Source organism: Chinchilla lanigera, unplaced genomic scaffold (assembly GCF_000276665.1).
Source record: "Chinchilla lanigera isolate Chin_1 unplaced genomic scaffold, ChiLan1.0 scaffold00120, whole genome shotgun sequence".
Lineage (NCBI taxonomy): Eukaryota > Metazoa > Chordata > Mammalia > Rodentia > Chinchillidae > Chinchilla > Chinchilla lanigera.
In genome coordinates this window covers 1,485,176-1,508,244 of record NW_004955521.1, presented here as the reverse complement: position 1 = coordinate 1,508,244, position 23,069 = coordinate 1,485,176, and the positions used below count along the sequence as shown (strand labels likewise).

Genomic DNA, 23,069 nt, shown 5'->3' with positions numbered 1-23,069 from the left:
GCGGCGGTGTCCGAGCACGCTCCGTCGGGCCGCGCCGCTGGCGGGGACTTAGTCCCGGATCGGACACTGCTCCGCCAGCCCAGCCTTCGGGCCCTTCCCCCGACAGTGTTGGAGGGGGGCTGCGGTCTGTCCTTGCGGAGGGGTGTGTTTTCTGTTCCTTAACGTTGTGACAAGTAAATGACACTGTCCTTCGGGGAGTCGTGCGTGCAGGCACTGCCCGGCCGAGCGTGAGTGAGCGACGTCTGGGTCTGTAAGCTGAGGGCAGGCACGGAGACTGTGAACAACTGCTGGCGTGTGCAAGGGCAGGGACCCCCTCTCCGTGGGGAAGCCGAGGAAGGTTTGCCAGAGGAGGTGGCTTTTATTTGGGTTGTGTCAGGAGGAAAAAAGAACGGTCAGTGAAGCGAAGAGCAGAGAGCCTCTAACCAATGGGAAAGCAAGGCGTGTTGTGTCTGTGTTGCTCCGCATTCATTATGCTGGAGAGAAGATTGCAGGAGAGCAGAGGCCCCAGGACTTGGTAGATAAATTGGGGACAGGTTGTAAACAGCCAGATCGGGAGTTATCTTGAGAGCTGTCTGGAGGCTTGGCTGGATTTTTGTTTCCCCCATGGATGAGTATTGTGTAGAGGCCTGGTACTGCTTAGGGCATGAGAGAGAAAAACGGTGTAAACTTAATTTTTCAATTTTGGAATAAGCGACTGATCAAACGCATGCAGAGTCGGCACGATATTGTTAGATTACTGTTTAAAATATAGGACTGAAATCATCTTATAATTTGGTTAACAAAGATTTTTAGAGTTATAGCTGTGCCTTATGCTATGAGGAAAGCAAATGTAATATAAGCCTTTCCCTTTGAGGATATAAAGGTCTGTGTACTTGGAGATCAAATTAATGTGCAGGAACCCAAATATGTTGAGAAGCGGTATAATAAAAACAAGTGATATGCACTAAATATAGTTTTGGAGGTGGGGTAGTATAGCAGTTGAAGTGGCCAGAATAGCACATAAGCTTTTAGATAGATAAGGATAGAAGGTCCTTCCAGGTGACTGCACAGCCCGGCCAGCCAGGGAATGAACGTGTCGGGTGGAACACAGAAGAATGCACTAAGATGCCCGGAGTAAAGGAAGGGGATATTTACCATTACTGCATTAGTTGAGTGAATAGGCTCTAGAAGAACTTGAAAGCCGAAGACTTTAGAATTAGTATTCTAAGAAACAGGTTCACAACAAAAACATAGTATGATCAAAATGTATAGTGAGCGCTTATGTACAGTATTACAGTCACATTGCCTCTAATCCCCCCTCAGAATATGCCCCTTTGCTTCAAACACATCTCATTATTTTTGCCACTTTTTGAAGCAGTTCTTGAAGTCTCCATTCATAAATGTCTTTGTGAAGTGTGATCAAAAATAAGATAATGCACCTGCCACTGCCATCCTGCAGAAAGGAAGGCTTGTCGATATGTCCTTATCCATCGCTGGATCTGGCACTGTGTGACTTCTGACTTCTCCAGAGTCAAAATGATAGCGAAAGGTAATGTTTTGCATCTGTGCAGGACATCGAGGCAGCCACAACTGTGTGACTAGACCCTCGTGAAAGAAGATTGCCGGAACTGTTCCCAAAAGTGGCAAGAATGGTGGGATAAATGTGTTCAAAGTGAAGGGAAGTATTTTGGTAGATTATTGGTAACATGTCTCTTACTGTAATACATTTTTATAGTTGGAATGTTCACCATAGTCTTTGGTCACACATCATAGTCCTAAGTAGAGTGCTTTACAAGCTCAATTTCGTAGTAGGATACGGGGAGGAGAACCTGGATCCAGGGATGTTGTTGCCACAAACATACCTAAAACTGTTATGTGATCCTCCAAAGTGTTCCTCTTGTGTTTGTATCTCATGGTAACCACAGTACTGCCTTAGGCAGAGGACTGGGATTTATTGTCATCCTTGATTTCCTTTTCATTCCTAATTCCCAAGTGGTTGACAACTGTGTTTTTTAATTCTAAATCATAGTAGGTGCTACATGTAAGCTGAGGGAGTTTCAAATGTGAGTCCCTCGATTAGGGGCCCTCAATAGTGTATCTGCCTAACCTACTGCGATCATCATAATCTATTTTCTAAGTATTTTTTTCATTTCCAGAAACATCTGCTGCTCTTCACTACATGGCAGTAATCTTTCTGATTGTCTTAAATGATTCTGGTGTCCTGAAGGATAATTTTTGCTCATTACAATAGCAAAGATGTTCCTTGATGGGAGCGCACTTGCCTTCCTTTTCAATTTCATATATTCCCAGCCCTTCAACTACATTGCACTGCTTGTAATTTTTGGCTACATTTCTAGAAAAGCCTTTATTTAAAAGAAAGTGTTTGATACCATGAGCAAAATTTAAGCTATGTGATAGGTCCAAAGATGAAAGACACAAGGTTTCTGTTCTTAATGTATTCGTTGTCTTTGGGTGAAGCAGGCACTTTCTTGTTCCACTGCCTGTCCTGTGTTCTCAGGCTTATTGGAGGTGACTGGTATGATAGTCTGACTGAAAGTACAGGTTCTTTGAAATTCATTTGTGGAATCTGTTAATTTTTTTAGAGTAGCAGAAAATGAGGTCCAGAGAAAGATCTGAGTGCTAATTAGGAGAACCGGGTCAGAGGGGTTAAAATACCTAAAAAATAAGACTTAAATGAGAGCCTCAGGTTGAAATTTACAGGGTTGCAATCCAGGTCTATCTGACCTATTTAATTCCAACCAGGTAGCTGGAGCCAGTGTGAGTAGAAGAGAGGATATAAAGGTCTGTGTACTTATTTACTTAAGTTAATCATCAGGAGTGGTGGCCCATACCTGTAATGCCAGTGGCTAGGGAAGCTGAGGCAAGAGGATCTCAAGCTTGAGGCCAGCTTGTGCAATTTAGCAAGACCCTGTCTCAAAATAAGGGCAACTTAGAGACCTAGTGAGACCTTGTCTCAAAATAGAAAAGCTCAATGGATGTACCTTCATGTAAAGACCCTTGGTTCACTTCCCATCAACACACACGAAAAAGCCAAAGAGTAACTAAAATTCCATCACTATGTCAATACTGGTAATATACTGGGATAAGTGCATTTTTAACTCTTTCATTCCAGATGTTATTGCAATCATTACTGCTTAAAATTAGGAACCAAGTGCAGGAGCATTGACATAACCTAAGATCTTTTTAGCAATGCAGGGCCTTGGGCCTATATGATAGACCAATTTTACCTGAACCCACAGTTGATCAGTATTCCCAGAGGATTCATACTCACATTCATACTTGAGAAACACTGATGTAAATTATAACTTTTAATTTGATTCCTGTTTTTTTATGAATGATAAAACTGAAGGTGTATGTGTTAGTTTATGCAATGTGTGGTAAGTCAGCAGCTCTTAACATGTATTGGTTTTTAAGACACATGCTAGATGATCCTGTTTGATTTTTGTACACTTGCAATTAATCTGTAGTCTTGTTTCTTCAGGTCGCCATTTCCCTAAACGCCCAAAGCATATGCTTATAGTAGAAGCAAAGTTTGATGGAGAACAGTTGGCTACTGATCCTGTGGACCACACTAACCAGCCAGAATTTGCCACTGAGTTAGCCTGGGAAATTGATAGGAAAGCACTTCATCAGCACAGGTGACTGCTGTTTCCAATTTAGATGACCATCGTTATTGGTCTCTCTCTCTTTTTTTTTTTTAATTGTTCTCTTTTTTAGGCTTTTACAAATACTACCTCATTACATTATAGCTATAATCGTATTTTTTAGTATTTTTTAATATGCAAGGAAATTTTCATTCATTATACTTTGCAATAAGTCATTTAAACATCAGAATAATCCTATGAAGTTATTATTTCTCTACTATTAGAGATGAGGAAACAGGGCTGAGAGGTTAAATAGCTTGGTAACTTGCTCTAAGTGTGTTCATTGGATAGTGGTGGTAGCTCCCAGCCAGTCTAGCTCGAGTCTGAGTCTAAAAGCTTTCAACCACTTCATTAAACTAACTTTCTTTTGGCTAACAGATGAGACAGCAGATAATCTAAAAGTACCTTGATGATGCTTTCCAAATAGGGATTGGAATTCACTGTTATTTGTATTAATTTATTCTATGATTATTTGGCTTGCCAAGGAAATACAGAGATATCCAATGAAAAAAATTATATGAGACACTTTCTTTTTTGGAGGATACTTTCTAATTAAAGTTATAGCATCTTATTTTTTCATGAACTCTATAACCAGAAAATTAAGAACAGCAGTATTTTTATTAAAGATTGAAAATATAGCTTCTGGTAAACATAATGACTTCAGTACTTGCTCTTTCTCAATACTAAATCAAATCAAAATAGAAAACTAACAAAGAAAGGAAAGCAGGGAGAAATTCATTTGCTTCTACTGCTGAATGAGTCCGTTTATTTAAAGGGATATGAAATTCTTAGAAAATATCAAAATGTTGCGTGTCCTCTTAGTAGTGTCTGGAATATCTGCTTGGGCGGAGTCCTGCTGTGCGATGTCGGGGCCTGCATTTGTAGCTGTGTTGCAGTTGTTAGTGCTAAGTGGTACACTTTGATCACTGTAAGCTGAAAAAGCACAAATGAATTTAAAAGCAAGTTTTATGGTAAGTGCAGTTAAATAGTAATTCCACTAGGTAAAATTGATGACAAAGTCCATTCAGCTCAGTGGTTTCCAAACACAAAAGAGCCCATGTTATGCCAGTCAGAACATCTTACAGAACATTGCTATGAATTATAGTAATTTAGTAATTTAAATTTTAGTAGTTTGATTTTATGGTGTTTATATCCTCAGTTTATTTTTATAGCTACAAAAAGCTGTAAGCATATATATTTTTTCTTAGTAACAGTACAATTTAAGGAAGATAATTTTCAATCATGAAGACTTAGATAATTCTTGGCTTTCAGATGACTGTGGATTATAAAAGTTTAAGCAACGTTGACCTAGATGATACTCCTTTACATGAAAGACTAAAATTTTGACGTTTTGTATATTAGTATATACATAAATAGATATAACTGTATTCTTGCTAATTGAAGAATTTTTTAGAAACTCTCTAGTTGACCCAACAAAATTATAATCATGGGGATAATAATAGGCAATTTTGTCAAGGATAATAGAAAGTCAGTTCAATATAACAAAAACATTTATTCTATAAATTGTTATGTTACAGACTACAGCGTACTCCTATCAAACTCCAGTGTTTTGCCTTGGATCCTGTATCTTCAGCCAAGGAAACTGTAGGTTACATTGTTTTGGACTTGAGAAGTGCCCAAGAAACAAAGCAGGTATTGCCTTTTGGTGTTTTGTTAATGGTCACTGCTTTTAATATATACTGTCAGAATCTGACATAGATCATGGTTCTGATGTATAGGACACTTCTTACATAATGATACAGGTCATGGGTTCTAATATAGTGTGATGTAGTGTGACACATCTTGTATTTCAGTTTATGACTTTGCTTTGGAAGTCTAACCTTTTAATCATTCCTTTGAACTATCTTTCCCAAAGAAACTTGCCTTTGAGCCCAAGTGTGTATCGAAGTTGCTATTGCCATAAGCTTAATGTTTTTCAACTCCTGAGCTTTTCTTCCAAAGCTGGTCTCCCAGGCCTCCTTGCTTCAGTACATATTCACCATTCTCTTTCCATTTATATATGAGCTAGAAATATGAGTTCCTTGATGCTGTCTCATTCCTTCCTTTGTAGTCACCCCATTGCAGTTTGTTTTTCCCTTTGATCCACTATTTTGCATTTTCATTGCGGTGACTTCACTGCTGTGACTTAACTTAAACTCAGTTGTTTCTTTCTTTGGCTATTGTGATAACCTCCTGGCTTGGCTTTTCTCCTCTTCATCCTTGCAGATTATATCAGGGAAGGAGTACTGCTTATAAAAATACTGTATTTCAATTAAGTTTTCAGTTTACATTAGCATCTTTATTGGTCCCTTTCAGTTTGCTTTAAATACATAATCCTTACGTTTCTTATGATATTATAATACTCAAATTATTGTTTTTTAACGTGTCAGGAAATTTTCTTAGTACTTTGCCACAATAACTCATTTAAACATCAGAATAACTCTATAACATTTGTGTTATTTCTCCTGTGTTATAGAGAAAGAACCTGAGTCCTGAGAAGTCAAGTAACTTGCTCTAAGTTAGAGTAAGTGACCTTACTGTGACACATCTACTATTACATTTAGTATTATTTAATAGTTAATACCTCCTCTCCCCAAATAGTTAATACATCTACTATTACATTTAGTATTATTTAATAGTTAATACCTCCTCTCCCCAAAGAAAAGAACTCAGGGTCCTGATTCCTGTGTTAGTGCTTTTTATTTTTGAACATGCTTCTTAGGTCTTTTTAAGTATTCTCCCACCTTTTTTTTATGTGATTGACTTTAGAAAGCTTTCAGTTTTTCTTAATGTCTTTGTTTGGTCACAGTACTCTTTCTTAAAAACAAAAAAACTGAAAAATTGAAAAAGTAGTCAGGCATGGCAGCTCTTGTCTATAATCCCCAGGACTCTGGTTGACTGAGGCAGAAAGATTATAGGTGCAAGACCAGCCTTTCCAACTTAGTGAGACTCTGTTTCAGAATTAAAAGGGATCAGGGTATAGCTCAGTGTGAAGGTCCAGGTTCAATCCCCTGTTTTTTTAAAAAAAAATCCTCTTTATTTTAAATTCCATCATTTTTCCCCCTCTCCATTCTTCATTTGATCTTGTTTTTCTTCATAGAAACCTGATTTATCTATTATTAACATTTTTATTGCTGAGTATGATATTTGCAGATAAATTGGCCCCAAATTGGAATCATTCAAAAGGAGGTAAAATTTTTGAATACTTAAAAAGACAACTTGTTCTTTCCCCCATCTGTGGATATTTATCACCTCTCTGCTCTTAGACCTTACCCTGGAAAAGATTTTAGACCCTAAGCCCTACTTGAGTCCCTAACAGTTCCCTTGCCCACCTTGTCTTCTGCAGCGTACAGGTGTCTGGAGGGCACTTCTGCAGCCACTGTGTTGCGCAGAAGGTGAATTGGTGAGGGGGTGTGTGTTTAAGGGAAAGATGCTACCTGTGCATGCTCTTGGCATTCCTCATCCCTTTGTGTAGTCTTCTGGATAGTCTGTCATCATCTTTGTGAGCAAAGTTCAGGAGAATGGTTCAAAATTACATTTATTTTTGGAAAACTAAAATGTTTTTCCTTTCTTTGCTAGCAGATAAATTTGAAATTGGCTAGAAGAATGTTTGAAGTTTAAAATAAATTCGTTGTCTATAAATCGAAACATCTAGATTTACTTTTTTGAAATTGTGTAACAGAAAAAAATATGAAATCTGTAAGTAGTTAAAAATGTATTTTTCAGGTTGGTTGGTTGGTTTGTTTGTGACAGCATCTCACTATGTAGTTCGGGCTGGCCTTGAACTAATGATGATTCTCCTGACTCAGCCTCTTAAGTGCTGGGATTGCAGGTGTGTGCTACCGCACTTGTCTTTGCCTACTCTTAAGTTGTTGCATTGTCGTTATTCTCTAGGCACCAAAGTGGTACCAGTTGCTGAGTAACAAATACACCAAGTTCAAGTCTGAAATACAGATAAGCATCACCTTGGAAACAGATACAAAGGCCCCAGTGGATAGTTTTAAAGCAAAGGGAGCCCCGCCTCGAGATGGAAAAGGTTTGTGTGGAGGAGCACTTTTGGCTGGGGAGGAGATAGCTGCAGGAATGTAAACTGATTTCACTGTAGTGCTTCAGACAAATATTGGGACATTTTTACATAGGCGGCACCTGTTGCTCTAGCTGTTGTTTACAAATCTTAGAAGTAGGAAAATCTCATTTGATATATAATAGAACAAAGAAATTTGTCTATTTTTAAAGATTGCTGTGTAAGTAAATTTACTTCTAGAATGACTATAGGAATGCCTTAAGAAAGATATGCTATTCTGTTTTTTTGTAGTTTAGTGAAACCTTCCTATTTTCTTCCCTACCTCCTCTAGAATGTCGTTTAGTTGGACTTATACACTGTGTAGCCTTTTCAGATGTCTTTCATTTGATGTACTTAGGATTCCTCCATGTCTGTGCATGGCTTGATAGCTCATTCCTTTTTAGTACTGAATAATACTTCATTGTCTGGATGTACCACAACTTGTTTACCCTTTCAGCAACTACAGAAAATCTTGGTTACTTTCAATTTTTGATGTCATGAATAAAGCTGCTATAAACATCTATGTGCAAGTTTTTTTTGTTTTTGTTTTTGTTTTTTTATGTGCAAGTTTTTGTGTGGACCTAAGTTTTCAGTTGGGGTAGAACCAAGGAGCGTGATTGCTAGATTTTTGTGATTAGAGTATGTTTGGTTTTGTAAGAAGTCTCTAAACCATCTTAGAACATGGCTGTACTGTTTTACATTGCCATTGTCAGTAAATGAGGATTCCTGTTGCTTAGTGCTTAGTGTGCATGTTGTCACCAGCATTTGATGTTGTCAGTTTGTCAGGTTTTGGCCATTCTGGTAGGTGTATAGTGGTATTTCATTGTTCTTCTAATTTCAGAATTCTCAGTGACATATTATGCTGAATATACTTACATTTATTTATCTGCCACATCTTTGATGAGGTGTCTGTTTGGGTCTTTGGCCTGTTTTTTAATCTGATTGTTTGTTTTCTTATTGCTATGGGTTTGTCAGTTCAGATAACAGTCTTTTATCAAGTGTATTTTTAACAGATGTGTTTCCCAGAGCTTGTTTGGAGCTTGTTTGTCTTGTGACATTGGCTTTCACAGGACTTCTAAATTTTTTCATCTGTTTATCAATTATATCCTTCATGGGTTGTGCCTTTGTTGGAATATCAGAAAAATTATTGGTTCTCTTGTTATCTTCCAGGAATTTTTTGGTTTTGCATTTTACACATATGTCTATGATTTGTTTTGAGTTAATTTTTTGAAGGTTGTAAGCTGTGTCTAGATTCTTTTTTTCTTTTACATGTGGACACCAAGTTGTTATAGCAACATTTGTTGGAAAGACTATTTTTCTCCATTGATTGCTTTTGCTTCTTTATGAAACATCACCTAACTGTACTTAATTGCTGTGGCTTTATAATAAGTCTTGAAGTTAGATAGTATTAGTCTTTAGAATCTGATCTTTAATGTTGAAATGGGCCATTCTGGGTCATTTGCATTTATATATAAACTTTTGAATTAGTTTCATAGCATCCACAAAAATAATTTTCTAAAATTTGGTTGGGATTACATTAAATCTGTAGGTCAACTTGGGAGGAGCTAGCATATTGAATCTTCATATTCCTGAACATACAGTCTCCCTTTTAAATTTTTTTATTTCTTTTATTAGAATTTTCTTCTATTAGAAATTTACTAGAATTCCTCAGATCTTATATATATTTTTGTTAGATTTATAGCTAAGTTTTGCAGTTTAGAGGGGTGTTAATGTCAATTGAAATGTTTTTATTTAAAATTCTGTGTATTGTGGTGTATTGGAAAACTCTACTGACTTTTATATGTTAACCTTATATCCTGTCACTTTGCTGTGATCATTATTAACCACAGACTTTTTCTGCAAGTCTTTCCACACGTAGATTTTCTACATAAATAATCATGTCACCTACTGAAAGAGATAGTACAGTGTTTCTTTCTTGCTACTATGATACCTTTGCTTGCCTTCCAGCACTACCAAGGACTTTAAGTATGATCTTAGAAGGAACACTTTTTTGAATTTCTGCCCATTAAGTATAATATTACCTGTAAGATTTATATAGATAGATATTCTTCATCAAGTTGAGGAAGTTTCCCTGTTATCCTAGTTGGCAGAGATGTGTGTTACTTGTTTGTTTTTAATTATCACAAATGAGTGTTGGATTTTATCAGGTGTGTTTTCTGCATCTACTGATACAACCATGTGATTTTTCTTCTCTAGCCTGTTGATATTATCAGTACATTAATTGAGTTTTGCATGTTGAATGTTGGACAAGTTTGCATACCCAATATAAATTCCAGTTGGTCAGGATATATAGTTTAATTCTTTTTGTGTTTTGTTAGATTTGATGTGCTAATATTTTTGTTAAAGATTTTTGCTTGTATGCTCATGAGATATTGACATGTATTTTCTTTTGCTTTTTTTTTTCTTTTTTGTAATGTCTGATCTTGGCATTCAGATAATGCTGATGATAAATAAATTAGGAAATAGTCTCTATCTCCTGAAAGAGATTGTAGAGAATTGATACAATTTCTCCCTTAAATTTTTGATAAAATTTACCTGCAAACTTGTCTAGATGTGCTTTCAGTTTTAGAAGATTATAATTATTTCTATTTCTCTCGTAGATATACCCCTACTCAGATAGTCTGTTTCTTCTTATGTGATTTGTAGTCCTTTTCACCTAGGTTACTAAGTTTCTGGGTATAGGCTTGTTCACAGCACTCCTTTATTTTCCCTTTAATGTCCATAGGATTTGTAAAAATGTCCTCTCTTTCATTTCTGGTATTAGTAACATGTGTTCTGTCACTTTTTTTGTTTAGAGGTTAATTGGCTCTGTCTTTTCAGAGAAATAGCTGATGGTTTTGTTTATTTTTTTTTCCCCCCAACTGATTTCCTATCTTCAGTGGCTGTACTGTTTTATTGATCTGCTCTAATTTTTATTTTCTTCTCTATTCATTGGACTTCATTTGCTTTCATTTTTTAAAAAATACTTCTAAGGTGGAAGCTTAGATAATTGAATTTAGATTTTATCTAATATATGCATTCAAAGCAATAAACTTATCTCCAGTTTGAGGTTCAGTTTGGTTTGATGACAGGTCACACTGTCTGTGTAATTCTTTGAGCTTCTTGTTTTCTGGCACAAGAAGATATTCTAGACTCATCTTTCCCAGTCTCAGTCCTGGATTTAGCTATCCATCCTTCTGTCCGTCTATCCATAATAAATAGATAGTCTTAGCCCATTTTTTGCTGCAAGCCTACCACTAACTGAGTAGTTTATAAAGATCAGAAATTTACTCCTTATATTCCTGGAGGCTGGAAAGTCTAGGATTAGGCCCTGCCATTTTGTGAGGTGGAGGGCCCAAGGGAAAGAGAGGATTTCACTCTTGTCAAGCTCTTTTATGAGGGCATCTCATCCTATTCACAGTGGAGGTGCTCTCCTGACCTCATCACCTGTTGCTAAAAGCCCTACCTCTTACTACCATCACATTGGTCATAAATTTCAACTCCTGAGTTCTGGTGGAGACATGCTTAAACATAGCATATATATACCTTCCCATCTGTATTTATTTTCTGTATGATTTGAAACAGCATGGCTTCACACTGCACTTTCAGTTCCATTCCTGCACAAGATTTATTGCTACTTTTCTCTGTTGCATATTGATAACTCCTCCCTGACCGTGAGAAACCTCTCATAGTTATTATTTTAATTTCTAGGCTCTGTTGTCCTTATCATATAATAGCTGCCTTTATTAAAGTAATTAATATATCAGATACTGCACTAAGTGTCTTACTTGCAGTGTTTAATTTGGTGTTCTTGACAGCCACACAAAAGCTTTGCAGAAGAAAAAATAGATGGTAAAGGAGATCATACTGTTTTCTGATATAACTAAAGACAACTGGGACTGGTCAATTGGTCTACGTGACTTAAATATTTGTGCTCTTAACACTTACATTATTTTAGCTAATATTATGGTAAGAACATCTCTTTAGAATTAACTTCTAGAAGAATTACTTGTTTATGTGATACGAATAGACAGAATTTTGGTAAACATTAATGTGTTACCCTTCAATACATTGTACTAGTATGTAGAAAGTGCCTGCTTCTGCATTTCCCCCAACACTGGATATTATCTGTTATTTTACGGTGTGTATATTTTATGCAGTTTGAAAATCCTTGTTCTTGTCTAGTCTTTTCATGCTGAAACTTTTTTGATTATATTAGTGATTCTCAATTGTTTCATGTTTTCCCTTATTCTTAAAAACCCATCCAAATGTTTCATTGCAGTATTCAGGCAGCCCCTTCATGATAGAGCCTCTGCTTATCTCTCCAACCACACTTCTGTCTATAGGTCAGTCCTCACTCGGTGATCCAGCAGACCACACCTGTTCGGCTTTTCCAGCCATATGTTTTCTCATACTTCTGTGTTTTTGTATGTATTCTCTCCCTGTCTGGAACACACTGTCATTCCCCTGTTTTCTGGTTAGTCATCTTTCTCTTGTTAGCTAAGTCTACTTATTCTTCACCTCCCAGTTTAGGTTCACTAGGACACTCATGTTAGATGCCTTTTCTGTATGGTTTGTTAAATTGAAATTTTAAAAATGTTATATTCTAATTCTTACATACAGACGGAATAAGGTTAAAGAAAATTTCCTTGGAGAGTAAGAAATTAAAGGAAACCTTTTGAGATATTAATTATATCCACAAATATTGCCAAGCAAATTTAAAAATACTGTGTTTCTAAAATATTACAGTAGTGTATGCAAACTGTAATTTAATTGTGTTTTTCTGTGTAAAGTACCTGCCAGCCTGCCTGGACTTGACCCAAAGGACATTGTAGCAGTGCTAAATGAGGAAGGAGGCTATCATCAGATTGGACCAGCAGAGTATTGTACTGACTCCTTCATTATGTCAGTGACCATAGCATTTGCCACCCAATTGGAGCAGGTGAGACATTCCAAGATTAGTTGTTCATGAAAGATTTAAAAGCATGTTATTTTATAAATACTACCTTTTAGATATTGAAATTATTTCCAGTAGACTTCTTTAAAAAAGCATTCAAAAATATTTTCTTTCTTATAAAAAAGCACCCTAGCTTTAGGAAGAGACTGGATTTCAATACCTTGGCAGTGAGAGAATAAATTAGACTTCAGGATTTAGGAAAATAACCATCAATAAATATAACCATCAATAACTATTCCCTTGCACCATATGGCATTGAAGGACTGATGAAAGGATTTTTTGAATTTGCTTTTTACATGTACTTTCTGGAGTTATTTGCAATTACAGTAACACTTTGTTCATACTGTTGGATCTATGATTATATTTTACCTTTTTAAAATACTAGTATGTTAGCCTGTATTGTTCTGAATACTGGCAGAAGACAAAAGGTTCTTAGTGAGACCAAAGGACTTTTAGTCTCAGCATAACAGACAACATAATTATCAGTATATTTTCTTCAGGTTTCTTTACTCCAAGTCCCACAGAGACTGCACACAGGGGCATACAATGGATTTCTGCACAGCTGAGAAAAATCAGTTTGGGTAATGCATCACTTTTACTGTAAGCAGTAAATAGTTCTGCTCTTTGTGTGAGAAGACATGTTACCTAATTTCTCAGGGTTACCAGCTATCTAAACATCCCTGCAAAGCACCCTGGTTAAAAACCTAGTCAGGACCTTGCAGTCTTGTCATATGCATATGCCAGGGTAGTCTTGGTGGATGGACTCTTCCCAGTGGTGCACAGTACAGAACTAGCTCTTCTTTTACTGCCTATTTCAGGATTAAGTCCACTATTCTTGACATTGTATGGGCCTGTAGTAGCTGGAATTAATATTTTTAATTGGCTTATGACTCAAATTTTTATTAGTCACTTTCTTAGAGTCACAAAATTCCCACATGAGCTACATTCACAAGAGAAATTTGCAATCAGTGACTATGTTTTTATTTGACTTTCAAGATTTCTCAAGTAAAATTTTTCTCAGGATGCATTTACTTTGTAACATAAGTCATGCCCACTACAAAAAGGATGGATATACACACACACATACATATATATATAGCATATCATATATATATGTGTGTTTATATATATGCATACATATATGTATGTATGTGTGGGTATATCATATATACTATTTATAGACTATATGGTGTATATACTATTTATATATGTACTATTTATTATATATCAGCTTTCTTTCTTTGGATTCTTATTTACTCTTTTTCTTCCAGTCTAGTGCTGTCACTTCCTCATTAATAGGTGTACTCTTCTCTTTCCCCATCAATTTATTTATTTTTCTTCTCTTAATAAATCTCTACTTACAAATTGCCTCAGCTAATATGCCACCCTAAAAGTTGTTGAGAAAGTTGTCTTTTTATTAAGCCACATGAGAACACTCATTCCCACGTGTCAGGTGACCAGGAGTCTCCCATATTTTTACTGTGTTGACGTATTTGTGCACCAGTTTGAATTGCCATTTTATTTCTTGCCTCCATGGTGAAGCACAGTGGTTGGTATTTATTGCTCACTTACCGTGTTCTGTGTGCTATATAATGGACCTTGTGCTGTTTTGCATATCTCACATATAATTCTACCACAACCTTAGAGGATTATTATTTTCATTTTAGAGGTAAGGTAGCCCAATCTTAGGCAGATTTTATAGCAAGTAAATGGACCAAATATTTCTGACTATATGGTTATTTTCCCCATTCTTTCTGTTCCTATGTTATGCTGTCCTGTTTCTTACAGGATTTAGAGTAAGACAGATATTAGTTGGGATCTCATCGCAATATTGACGAGCTCCTTTAACTTAGGCAAGTTCCTTTCCTTTCTGAGGCTTGACTGTTCTTAGTGTAGCCATGATACTCCTGTGGTGCCATCTTTGCAGATAGTGCATGAGGAATGTTATAATAGTGAAGTATTTTTCATGTAGTTTCTGTGTAAGAAGCTACATGTGGATGATAAAAGCTTATTGTGCATAACTTACCTCTGAAGTCCACAACTGAAACGAATAAAGTTTTTAGTAATAGGTGACTTATTGGGACAAATTACTCTTCCGCTTTAATTTCTACATGCACACAGAGAGAGAGAAAGAGATGTCTAGAAAGGTGCTCTCTGTAAAAATTAAAGCCAGACAGGTTCCTCAAAATGCTAAACAATTATCAGGTGACCCAGCAATTCCAGTTATGAATATGCATGCAAACATATTGAAAACAGGTGTCAAAACAAATGCCTACATGTAAATGTTCATAACACCACTACTCATCTTAGAAACTACCCAGATGTCCATCAGCAGAGAATGGAAAAAATGTGGTACAGCCATAGCTCTAAAAGAAGGAACTACTGCAGCATGCTACACATAGATGACTATTGAAAGCATGCTGCGTGAAGAAAGTCAGGCATAAAAGGCCACAATGTATGATTCACTTTACGAATATAAAATATTCTGAATAGGCAAAAAACTGTAGAGATTAAAAGCAAATTTGTGGTATCCCACAGCTGAGAGCAGGAGGAAATAAATGGAACTGCGACTGCTTACATTATAGTTGACTGGCTACATTGTCATGGTTCAGAGTGAAACTATCCACTTAGTTTTACTATCCACATTGGTTCTTTCTTCTCAACGTAGTGAAAGACATTATACCAACATAGCTTCTTAGGTGCAAATCAGTGATTAGTCCAGAAGGATACACTGGAGCAAGAAGACTGATGGTGATTATGTTCTTCCTTTTCTTAAATATTGAAAATTAAGAGAATAAAAGAAACTCTGTGGTCTCTCTAAATTCCAGGATAATAAAGAAGTATTTATTGTTTTGTTAGTTTTGTTTTGAGACAAGGTCTCACCATATAGCTTCTGGTCCTTCTGCGGAGGCCTCCTGAGTGCTAAGATTAAGGGGATGAGCCACCATGCCTAGAAATGAGAGATCTTAAAAAGAATAGCTTGCAATAGTGAGAATTATTTAAAGGTACATGAAATATATAAGGGCCACTTTTATTACTTAACATTTTTTATTGCTTTCTGATTATGGAAGAAATAAAAAAATACGTAAGTCTCTTCTGATTACACTTTGAAATTGTCATTGTTAAGGGAAATGTGTTTTTCCCTTGATATTTTCTCATCTTCACATTACAACAGCTAACCCTGTGACTGGCACTATCATAGCATGCAACAGGCATTTTCTTTTTTAACACTTCCTACGACCCTAAATGAGTTGGAGCATAGAACACTGAAGTTATTTTTCTAAGGTTTCACAACATTTCATTGATGGAATCAGGATTAGGGCTGGAATCTAACTCCAGAATTTATAGCTTTATGGGTGTCTGTACACATACACATGATATATATGTTGTATATATATCACATGCTTAAAACTACTCAATTCAGTGGTATATTTCTAAGTGTAGGACTAAAACAATAACTTACATTTCTGAATATTATGTGTCTGATACTGCGCTGTTATAACCTAAGTAATTACATTTATGTCCTTAAGTTCTACTGTAACTTTTTTTTAACCTAACATTATATCTTAGGTAACTTTCATGTGAGCATATCAGTATTTAGCAACCATACTGAGTGATACCTAACTATATTCAAGACATTTTAAGTAGCCTGGATTAGGAGATGGGTGGTAAAAGGAGAAAAAAATAGCCCAGATTAAGATTTTTTAAAACCTTTTCTCATTTATAAGATGGAGCCTTTATTGATAGAATAAGGGTAAGATGAAATGTGTGAAGAGGAAAGCTTAGTTTAAAATATTTGACTTTTCTAAAACTGTTCACACTTTCATTCATGAATTATTTAGGTGAAATGAAAAATTTAAAACAGTGTAACCTGTTAAAAGTCTTTTAGTCTCTGTGCTTTTAAAAGATGACTGTTTAAACAGTACTGAATGGGTAATTTAGTAATTTGGCAGAGATTTACAATTTTGAGTGGCCAGTTTTTTTATTTTTTGAGCTAGGCTGTCACGTCTACAGCCATATCACCCTGAACACGCCCAATCTTGTCTGAGATAGGCGCTCACTGTGTAGTGCAGGGTGGCTTTGAAATCACTGTGTAGCTCAGGCTGTCCTTGAATTCATGGTTATTCTCCTTCCTCAACCATCATACCCAACTGAGTGGTTAATTTTAAGACTTAATGTATTCCCACTACCTTGAACCATAGGTGGTGCGTGCGTGAATGCCCCATGGGTTAGCTTATACTACTGCTGAGACAAACAGATCTAATCACTTTTGTTGACCTTTTTACTAAAAAAATTAATAAAAGTCTACCCAGTGGAGCAATCATGCATGCACAGCACTAGTGGTTCAATAAGTCTGGCAGAGAGACACATGAATTACAGCCCTGTTGTGAATTTGTTAGACAAAAAATTAACATTTTAGGAAATATTTTTGGAGTGGGATATACACATATTTAGTGTATACACATATTATATTTAGAAATATAATACTTTTTTTTCCTTAAATGTTTAGTTAATTCCATGTACCATGAAGCTTCCAGAACGACAGCCTGAATTTTTCTTTTACTACTCTTTACTGGGAAATGATGTTACAAATGAACCCTTCAATGATTTAATCAACCCAAACTTTGAGCCAGAGAGAGCATCTGTTCGCATACGTAGCAGTGTAGAAATCCTTCGTGTATACCTGGCTCTGCAGCCTAAACTACAGGTAAGTAGTACAGCAAATTATTTTTTATTAAAGATGGTTTTTTAAATGTTTGTTTAGTACTAAACTAGAAGTTAATCTGTCTTATTTCAATAATGGAGATATTTCTGCCATATTTGTTACTTTTTTAGGTATTATCTAAATCTTTAGAATTATTGTTATTCAAATTTTAGGAGATAAGATCAAATTGCCCAGTTATTGAAAGAAGAGGTATATCCTTTACAGTAAAAGGCTGTGCCTGGAGACCACAGCTATGGCCAGAGGCAAAGTTCCTCCCTTATTGGTGGAGAGGCTTAGTATGGGAATGCAGATCACATACTTGAGATTTCAGAATGTACCTTATTGCCATTAAATCGGAGATAAAGATATGTTTCTAAAAAAGGCCTCTATCTCCTTGAGGCCTTTTTGTAACTCTTTAAATTGATTTTTATTTAAAAGTAAAGTTTAGTGGAAATTACATTTATGATAATTATTTTTGATTGAATTTCAGTAGGAATAAGAATAGGGGCAGCCATTTGTTCAAAGAAATCTCAGTTATTAAACTGGGCAATTATTATTTGGGGGGCAGGATGTGAGAAAATATGTTAAAAATTTTAGTACTAAATTTTAGAAATGATTCTGCTAAACTCAAGATAATTTAGAAAACTAAATACTATATAAACTAATAAAATAAAGGAAAAAGTAGTCTGAGTTTTAGTTTTTCCTCAGTCTTTACCAAAAGCATTAACTTCATTAGTTTGCTAATAGACATTTAAGTCATTAAAAATGCTTTGTCTTTAGCCCATAGAATTATTATATCTAATATATTGCATCTTAAGTTCCAGCTCTCTGTTAAACCAATCACTATTGATATTTGAGCAAAAAATATTTTTGAAAAATGTATTGCTAGCTCATTCTTCACAGTGTTGTCTTTCAGGGCTTCAGTACTGGGGGAGGAAGAGTAGTTACATAACACAGAGCTGGAACAGTCTTTTTTTTTTCTTTAATTTTCAAAAGGTGGTAGTATTGAACTTCTGATCAGTTATCATTAACAGTACCTTTTACCCCAGAGGTACTCTCTTACTTTTACTGCTCATCCCTGTTTTATAGGTAAAAACATGAAATGCAAGAAAAGAGAAAAAGAAATGCTAGTGGTGTTTTAAGGGTGAATAAAACAAACTGACTTGAGGTGTGTAAATTTGAAATTAGACTTATCTGATGTATTTTTCAGAACTACATTTAAATTAATAGTAAAATGGAAATCAGAAAATCTTTAAGATATTTTTAAAATTCTCTTTTTTATACAATTTGCATAGGTAAAGTAACATAGTGAAATATTAAAATGACCATAGCTTAGCAAAGAGAAAAAAAAAGGATGATAGCCTAAGTTACTGAATGGAATAAAGAAGGAATGAAAATTACTTTTGATTTACTAGTAAATTTTGTTTTATCACTGGTTTTAACAATCCTGTGTGAGAATTACCTTGAACAAGTGGATGAGTCGGCCTTCATCATATTCCCCTATGAATCATTTTGTAATTTGTTGTTTATGGTATTTAGAGAAGAGATAAAGCCTCATTTTGCTTTTCCCTTTCAAATTAGATCCATCTGTGCTGTGGAGACCAGTCACTTGGTAGTACAGAAATACCTTTAAATGGCCTACTGCAAAAGGGCAGTACAGAAATCAACCAGCACCCACTCACAGTTGAGGGTGCTTTTATCCTTGACCCTCCAAACCGAGCCAAACAAAAGCTCGCTCCTGTTCCTCTAGAGCTAGCGCCAACTGTGGGAGTGTCTGTGGCTCTGCAGAGAGAAGGCATCGACTGCCAGGCAAGTAGTGACCTCCCCTTATGTTCCTCTAGCTCCTCCAGTGTCACTCATGCTTAACAAAAGCTGAGCCTCCAAAGAGTGAGCTGTCCTCAGAGTATCTTTATTATTCTTAACTAGTGGTCTATGTAATGATTCTTCCTTTCTGAATGAACCTTGTAAAAGAGTGCAGTGTTTCCCGCTTTGTTTTATTTATTTATTTTTTCAGACAGAGTCTTGTTATGTAGTTCAGGCTGCCTTGAATTCACTCTCTAGCCGAGGCTGGCCTCAAACTCATGGCAGTCTTGCCTCACCCTCCCAAGTGCTGCCATTACAGGAGTGTTTCTGACTCAGTAGCTTCTACTTTACAGTTCATAAGTGACTGCACTCAGAGCCCTCTTAGCTTCTCAGCTCGTCTTGTGTAGTAGAATACCTTCCCTACTTCCAGCTCAGAGCCATTGATTGCGGCAGAAGGACAACTGACAAAATTGTTTGTAGATCTGGTTTCTGGGACTCTTTATTAGTGGTCTTGTTTTGGCTGGCGTGACTTCAGCTAGAAGAAGACTCTTGGTTCATCAGCACTTTATAGTTAGCGTACTCTTTTTAGGCAGTTTTTTTTCAATAGAGATGGGTGTTTATTTGAATGTCTATATTTTTTGATTATGTATTTTGCAGAATCAGCTTTAACATTTTGTTCTCTCAAAGAATTAATCTATATGTAGACTGTGAATTAAAGATACAAAAGCTGAAATGAGAAGTTAGAATGTTTATATATGTATATATAGTCAGAGGGAAATGGACAGAAGGAAAATCTGTTTTTTCCCTTTAGGAGTACAGTATTCATTGTACTGCCTTGGTAAGAATCACTGTTCCCAAGGTCATATATTCTTGACTTTTGCACATGTTCCTTCTTACCCGGTAGGATACATTTTGGTACTCAGCTCTGGGTGTTATACTTCCTTTCTGTTTATCTTTTTCTAGTCCTACATGCTATAAGGAACTTTGCAGATTATGAAGAAAAATAGACTAGGTATATCCAAACTGGCAGAGGAAGCTTATTTTTTTTAAAGCCAACTTTTTTGCTTATTTTGAAGAAAAGTATTGTGCAAATTATACTTTATTTAAACATTGTTTTTAGTCTTTAATTGAATTAAAGACCCAGAATGGGCATGAGCCAGAGCTTTCAAAGAAGAGTGTTTTAACCCCCGTAAAAGAGAAGACACTTACTGGTCCCAGATCACCAAGCATGTCCCCTGCAGCACCTCACAACCAGACATCTCCAGCCAAAGATGGTGCCACAGAAAGTGAAGTCGAAAGCTTGCAGTACGACAAGGATGCAAAGTCACATGTAAAGGGTAAGGTGTTCTTGTCACACAGCTCTCTGGTATTTGATCTTGGAGCCGTCCAATTAAACAGTGGCCATCAGAACTGTCATGGGTTTTAAATGAAAGTTAGAGTTTTTAAGAACCAGTAATGGGGTGGTAACATAAAACATTTCAATGTAAAGTAATTGTAATCTATTTAACTTTAATCTGTTTAACTTTAATTGTAATCTATTTAAGCTTACTGAATTAAAGAAAGAATATAGATCTTTCAAATAGATTTTTATACTATTAAACTCTTGAATAAAGAATCCATTGGCATGTTAGAGCTATTGGCATATTAGCTTCCTCTTATTATAAGCTGGTAGTAATTATTTTAAATCCTAACCACAGTCTGAGAATGCATGGATCTGGCTTTATAATATTTTTCCATCTTTTGCATAAGGGTTCGTAGTTAGAAATTAGAGTTAGTATTAGTAAATAAGTAAATAGTGGTAGATTGGAGTTAGAATTTTGGAAACAAGGTTTAGTTCTGTCACTGAGGAGATGTATACTTGGGCCAATTACTAAACATCCCTGGTTCGTCATATTGTTAGGTTAAATGTCTCTGTTTTTTCAAGTTTTAGCTTCTTATTGCTCTGTTTTTTCAAGTTTTAGCTTCCTATTGGTCTATTTAATCCATACCTAAAAAAACAATGACTGCTTTGTACAAAATAGTGATGTAATTATATCTGTAATAAATCTCAAGTATGACCCCTTCAGATGTTCAGTTGTATACAGTTATCCCTTGGAAATGTCCGTCCGACATTGCTGCTTCAGTTTTAGTTTGTTTTCATGTTTTTGCAATATCTGTTGAGGGTAAGCTTGCTCTTCACACAATTCTAGAATGAGAGTCAAAGGTTAGGTAATTCTGTGCATGCCATTTTTAAGATAATTAGCCTCAGCTCATATGTTCATAAAAGAAAAGTTAAATTCTTTGCATACAGATAAATGAAAATTTTAAATTATCTGAACAACCTTTTAAAAGTGGTGTGTTCATTTTAGGCACTAGTTCTTCTATACCTGCTTCACTGGCCCAGCCAGTTACCACATCCAATGCTTCAGAAACGGCTTCAGCACAGAAGATTGCTGTTCCCGCAACATCACATCATTTTTGCTTTTCAATAGACTTAAGGAGCATCCATGGCTTAGAACTTGGTTTTCCGGTCAACTGTATATTAAGGTATGATTTTTTTGTTTGAGGAGAAATGCATTTCCTTTAGGGAAGTGCAGAGTGGGAAATGCCACCAAAAACATAACTTGTGTTAAGTCAGTAGGTTGAAGGGGTAAGGCTGTACCCTGATGACTTTGAATTGAAACAGGAGTGGCATTGGTTAATGCCTTTTCTTTTCTGGTGTAATAATTGTTACCTGCATTTTAAAGCTGTGAATGTAAAAGCTGTGGTTAATGAGCTGGAATAGAATGTATCCAGTGTTTATTATAAATACATATGTATGAGCCAGATATGACACACTGGAAACTGAGGCAGGAGAACTGCAAATTTGATCCCAGTGTGCCAAAAATTTATGTATACACACATACACACATATACCCCAGTTAAATGTCTTCATACAGTGGTTTGCTTTCAGTGATGTTACATTTTCATAAGACTTTAGTGGACTAACATTATATTATAATATAACAAAATAATGCATTTGGAATATTTATCTTTTCCTTAAGTTTCTTTGAAGTAGTCATTTGCATTTGAAGTCAAGTTGTTTGTCTTCTTATGATTAAAGTGAGAAAATATTTTTTTTAACTAGGGTGGTATTTTTATTAGTGTGTTTCTGACCCAATAAAACATCTCCTAGAAAGAGAGTAGTACCCTTTCTCTTATTGCTTTTTTCGTGGGGAAGACATGTATGCAGTATACAATGGTTACCATGTGGAGTGGATACATATACATAACATATCTGAATTCTCTTATTCATTCCCTGCCCTTTGCCTCTATATGCCTTCTGTCTATCTCTTGGTCCCTGCCCTTTTACAAAAGATCTGTCTCCCTTTTTATTATCTTTTATTTTTCTCTTTAATTTATTTGTACTTTGGATTTGTCATATAAGAGAAACCATACAGTATTTAAATTTGTATACTGATTTATTTCCCTTAGAATTATGGTCTCAAAGTGTATCAGTTTTTTTACAAATGACACAAATTTATCTTTCTTTGTGACAGAGTAGTACCCAGTACACATAAATACCACATATTCTTTATCCATTCATTTGTTGATGGACATATAGGTTGCTTCCAAGACTTATATAGTATGAGTTGTGCTGCTGTAAGCATGGATGTATACATGTATCACTGTAATACGATGTCTGTAACTTGGGAAGATAGAGGACTGGCTGGGTTGAGTGAAATTTCTAGTTTTAATTTTTAGAGTAATCTTTATATTAATTTCTATAGTGATTGTACTAGTTTACATCCCCACCAGTAATGTAGAAGAGTTCCTTTATCCGTGAAGCCAAGCCAACATTTATTATTATTTGATTTCTTGATGATAGCCATTCTTTCTGGAGTAAGATGGTACCTAAGTATTGTTTTAATTTGCATT

At 35.7% G+C, this 23,069-nt stretch overlaps 1 protein-coding gene across 1 annotated transcript in view; it reads left to right on the top strand.

The window, feature by feature from the left end:
* Positions 1 to 3,481: 3,481 nt before the first annotated feature.
* Cep120 (centrosomal protein 120kDa) overlaps positions 3,482 to 23,069 on the top strand; it is a gene marked incomplete at its 5' end in the record, with an annotated part of 52,250 nt that continues 32,662 nt past the window's right edge. Inside the window, 8 exon segments of the mRNA XM_013507086.1 lie at positions 3,482 to 3,638; positions 5,183 to 5,297; positions 7,539 to 7,680; positions 12,501 to 12,649; positions 17,175 to 17,372; positions 18,951 to 19,178; positions 20,293 to 20,509; positions 21,521 to 21,698. Of these exon segments, the coding sequence (XP_013362540.1) occupies positions 3,482 to 3,638; positions 5,183 to 5,297; positions 7,539 to 7,680; positions 12,501 to 12,649; positions 17,175 to 17,372; positions 18,951 to 19,178; positions 20,293 to 20,509; positions 21,521 to 21,698 (1,384 nt within the window).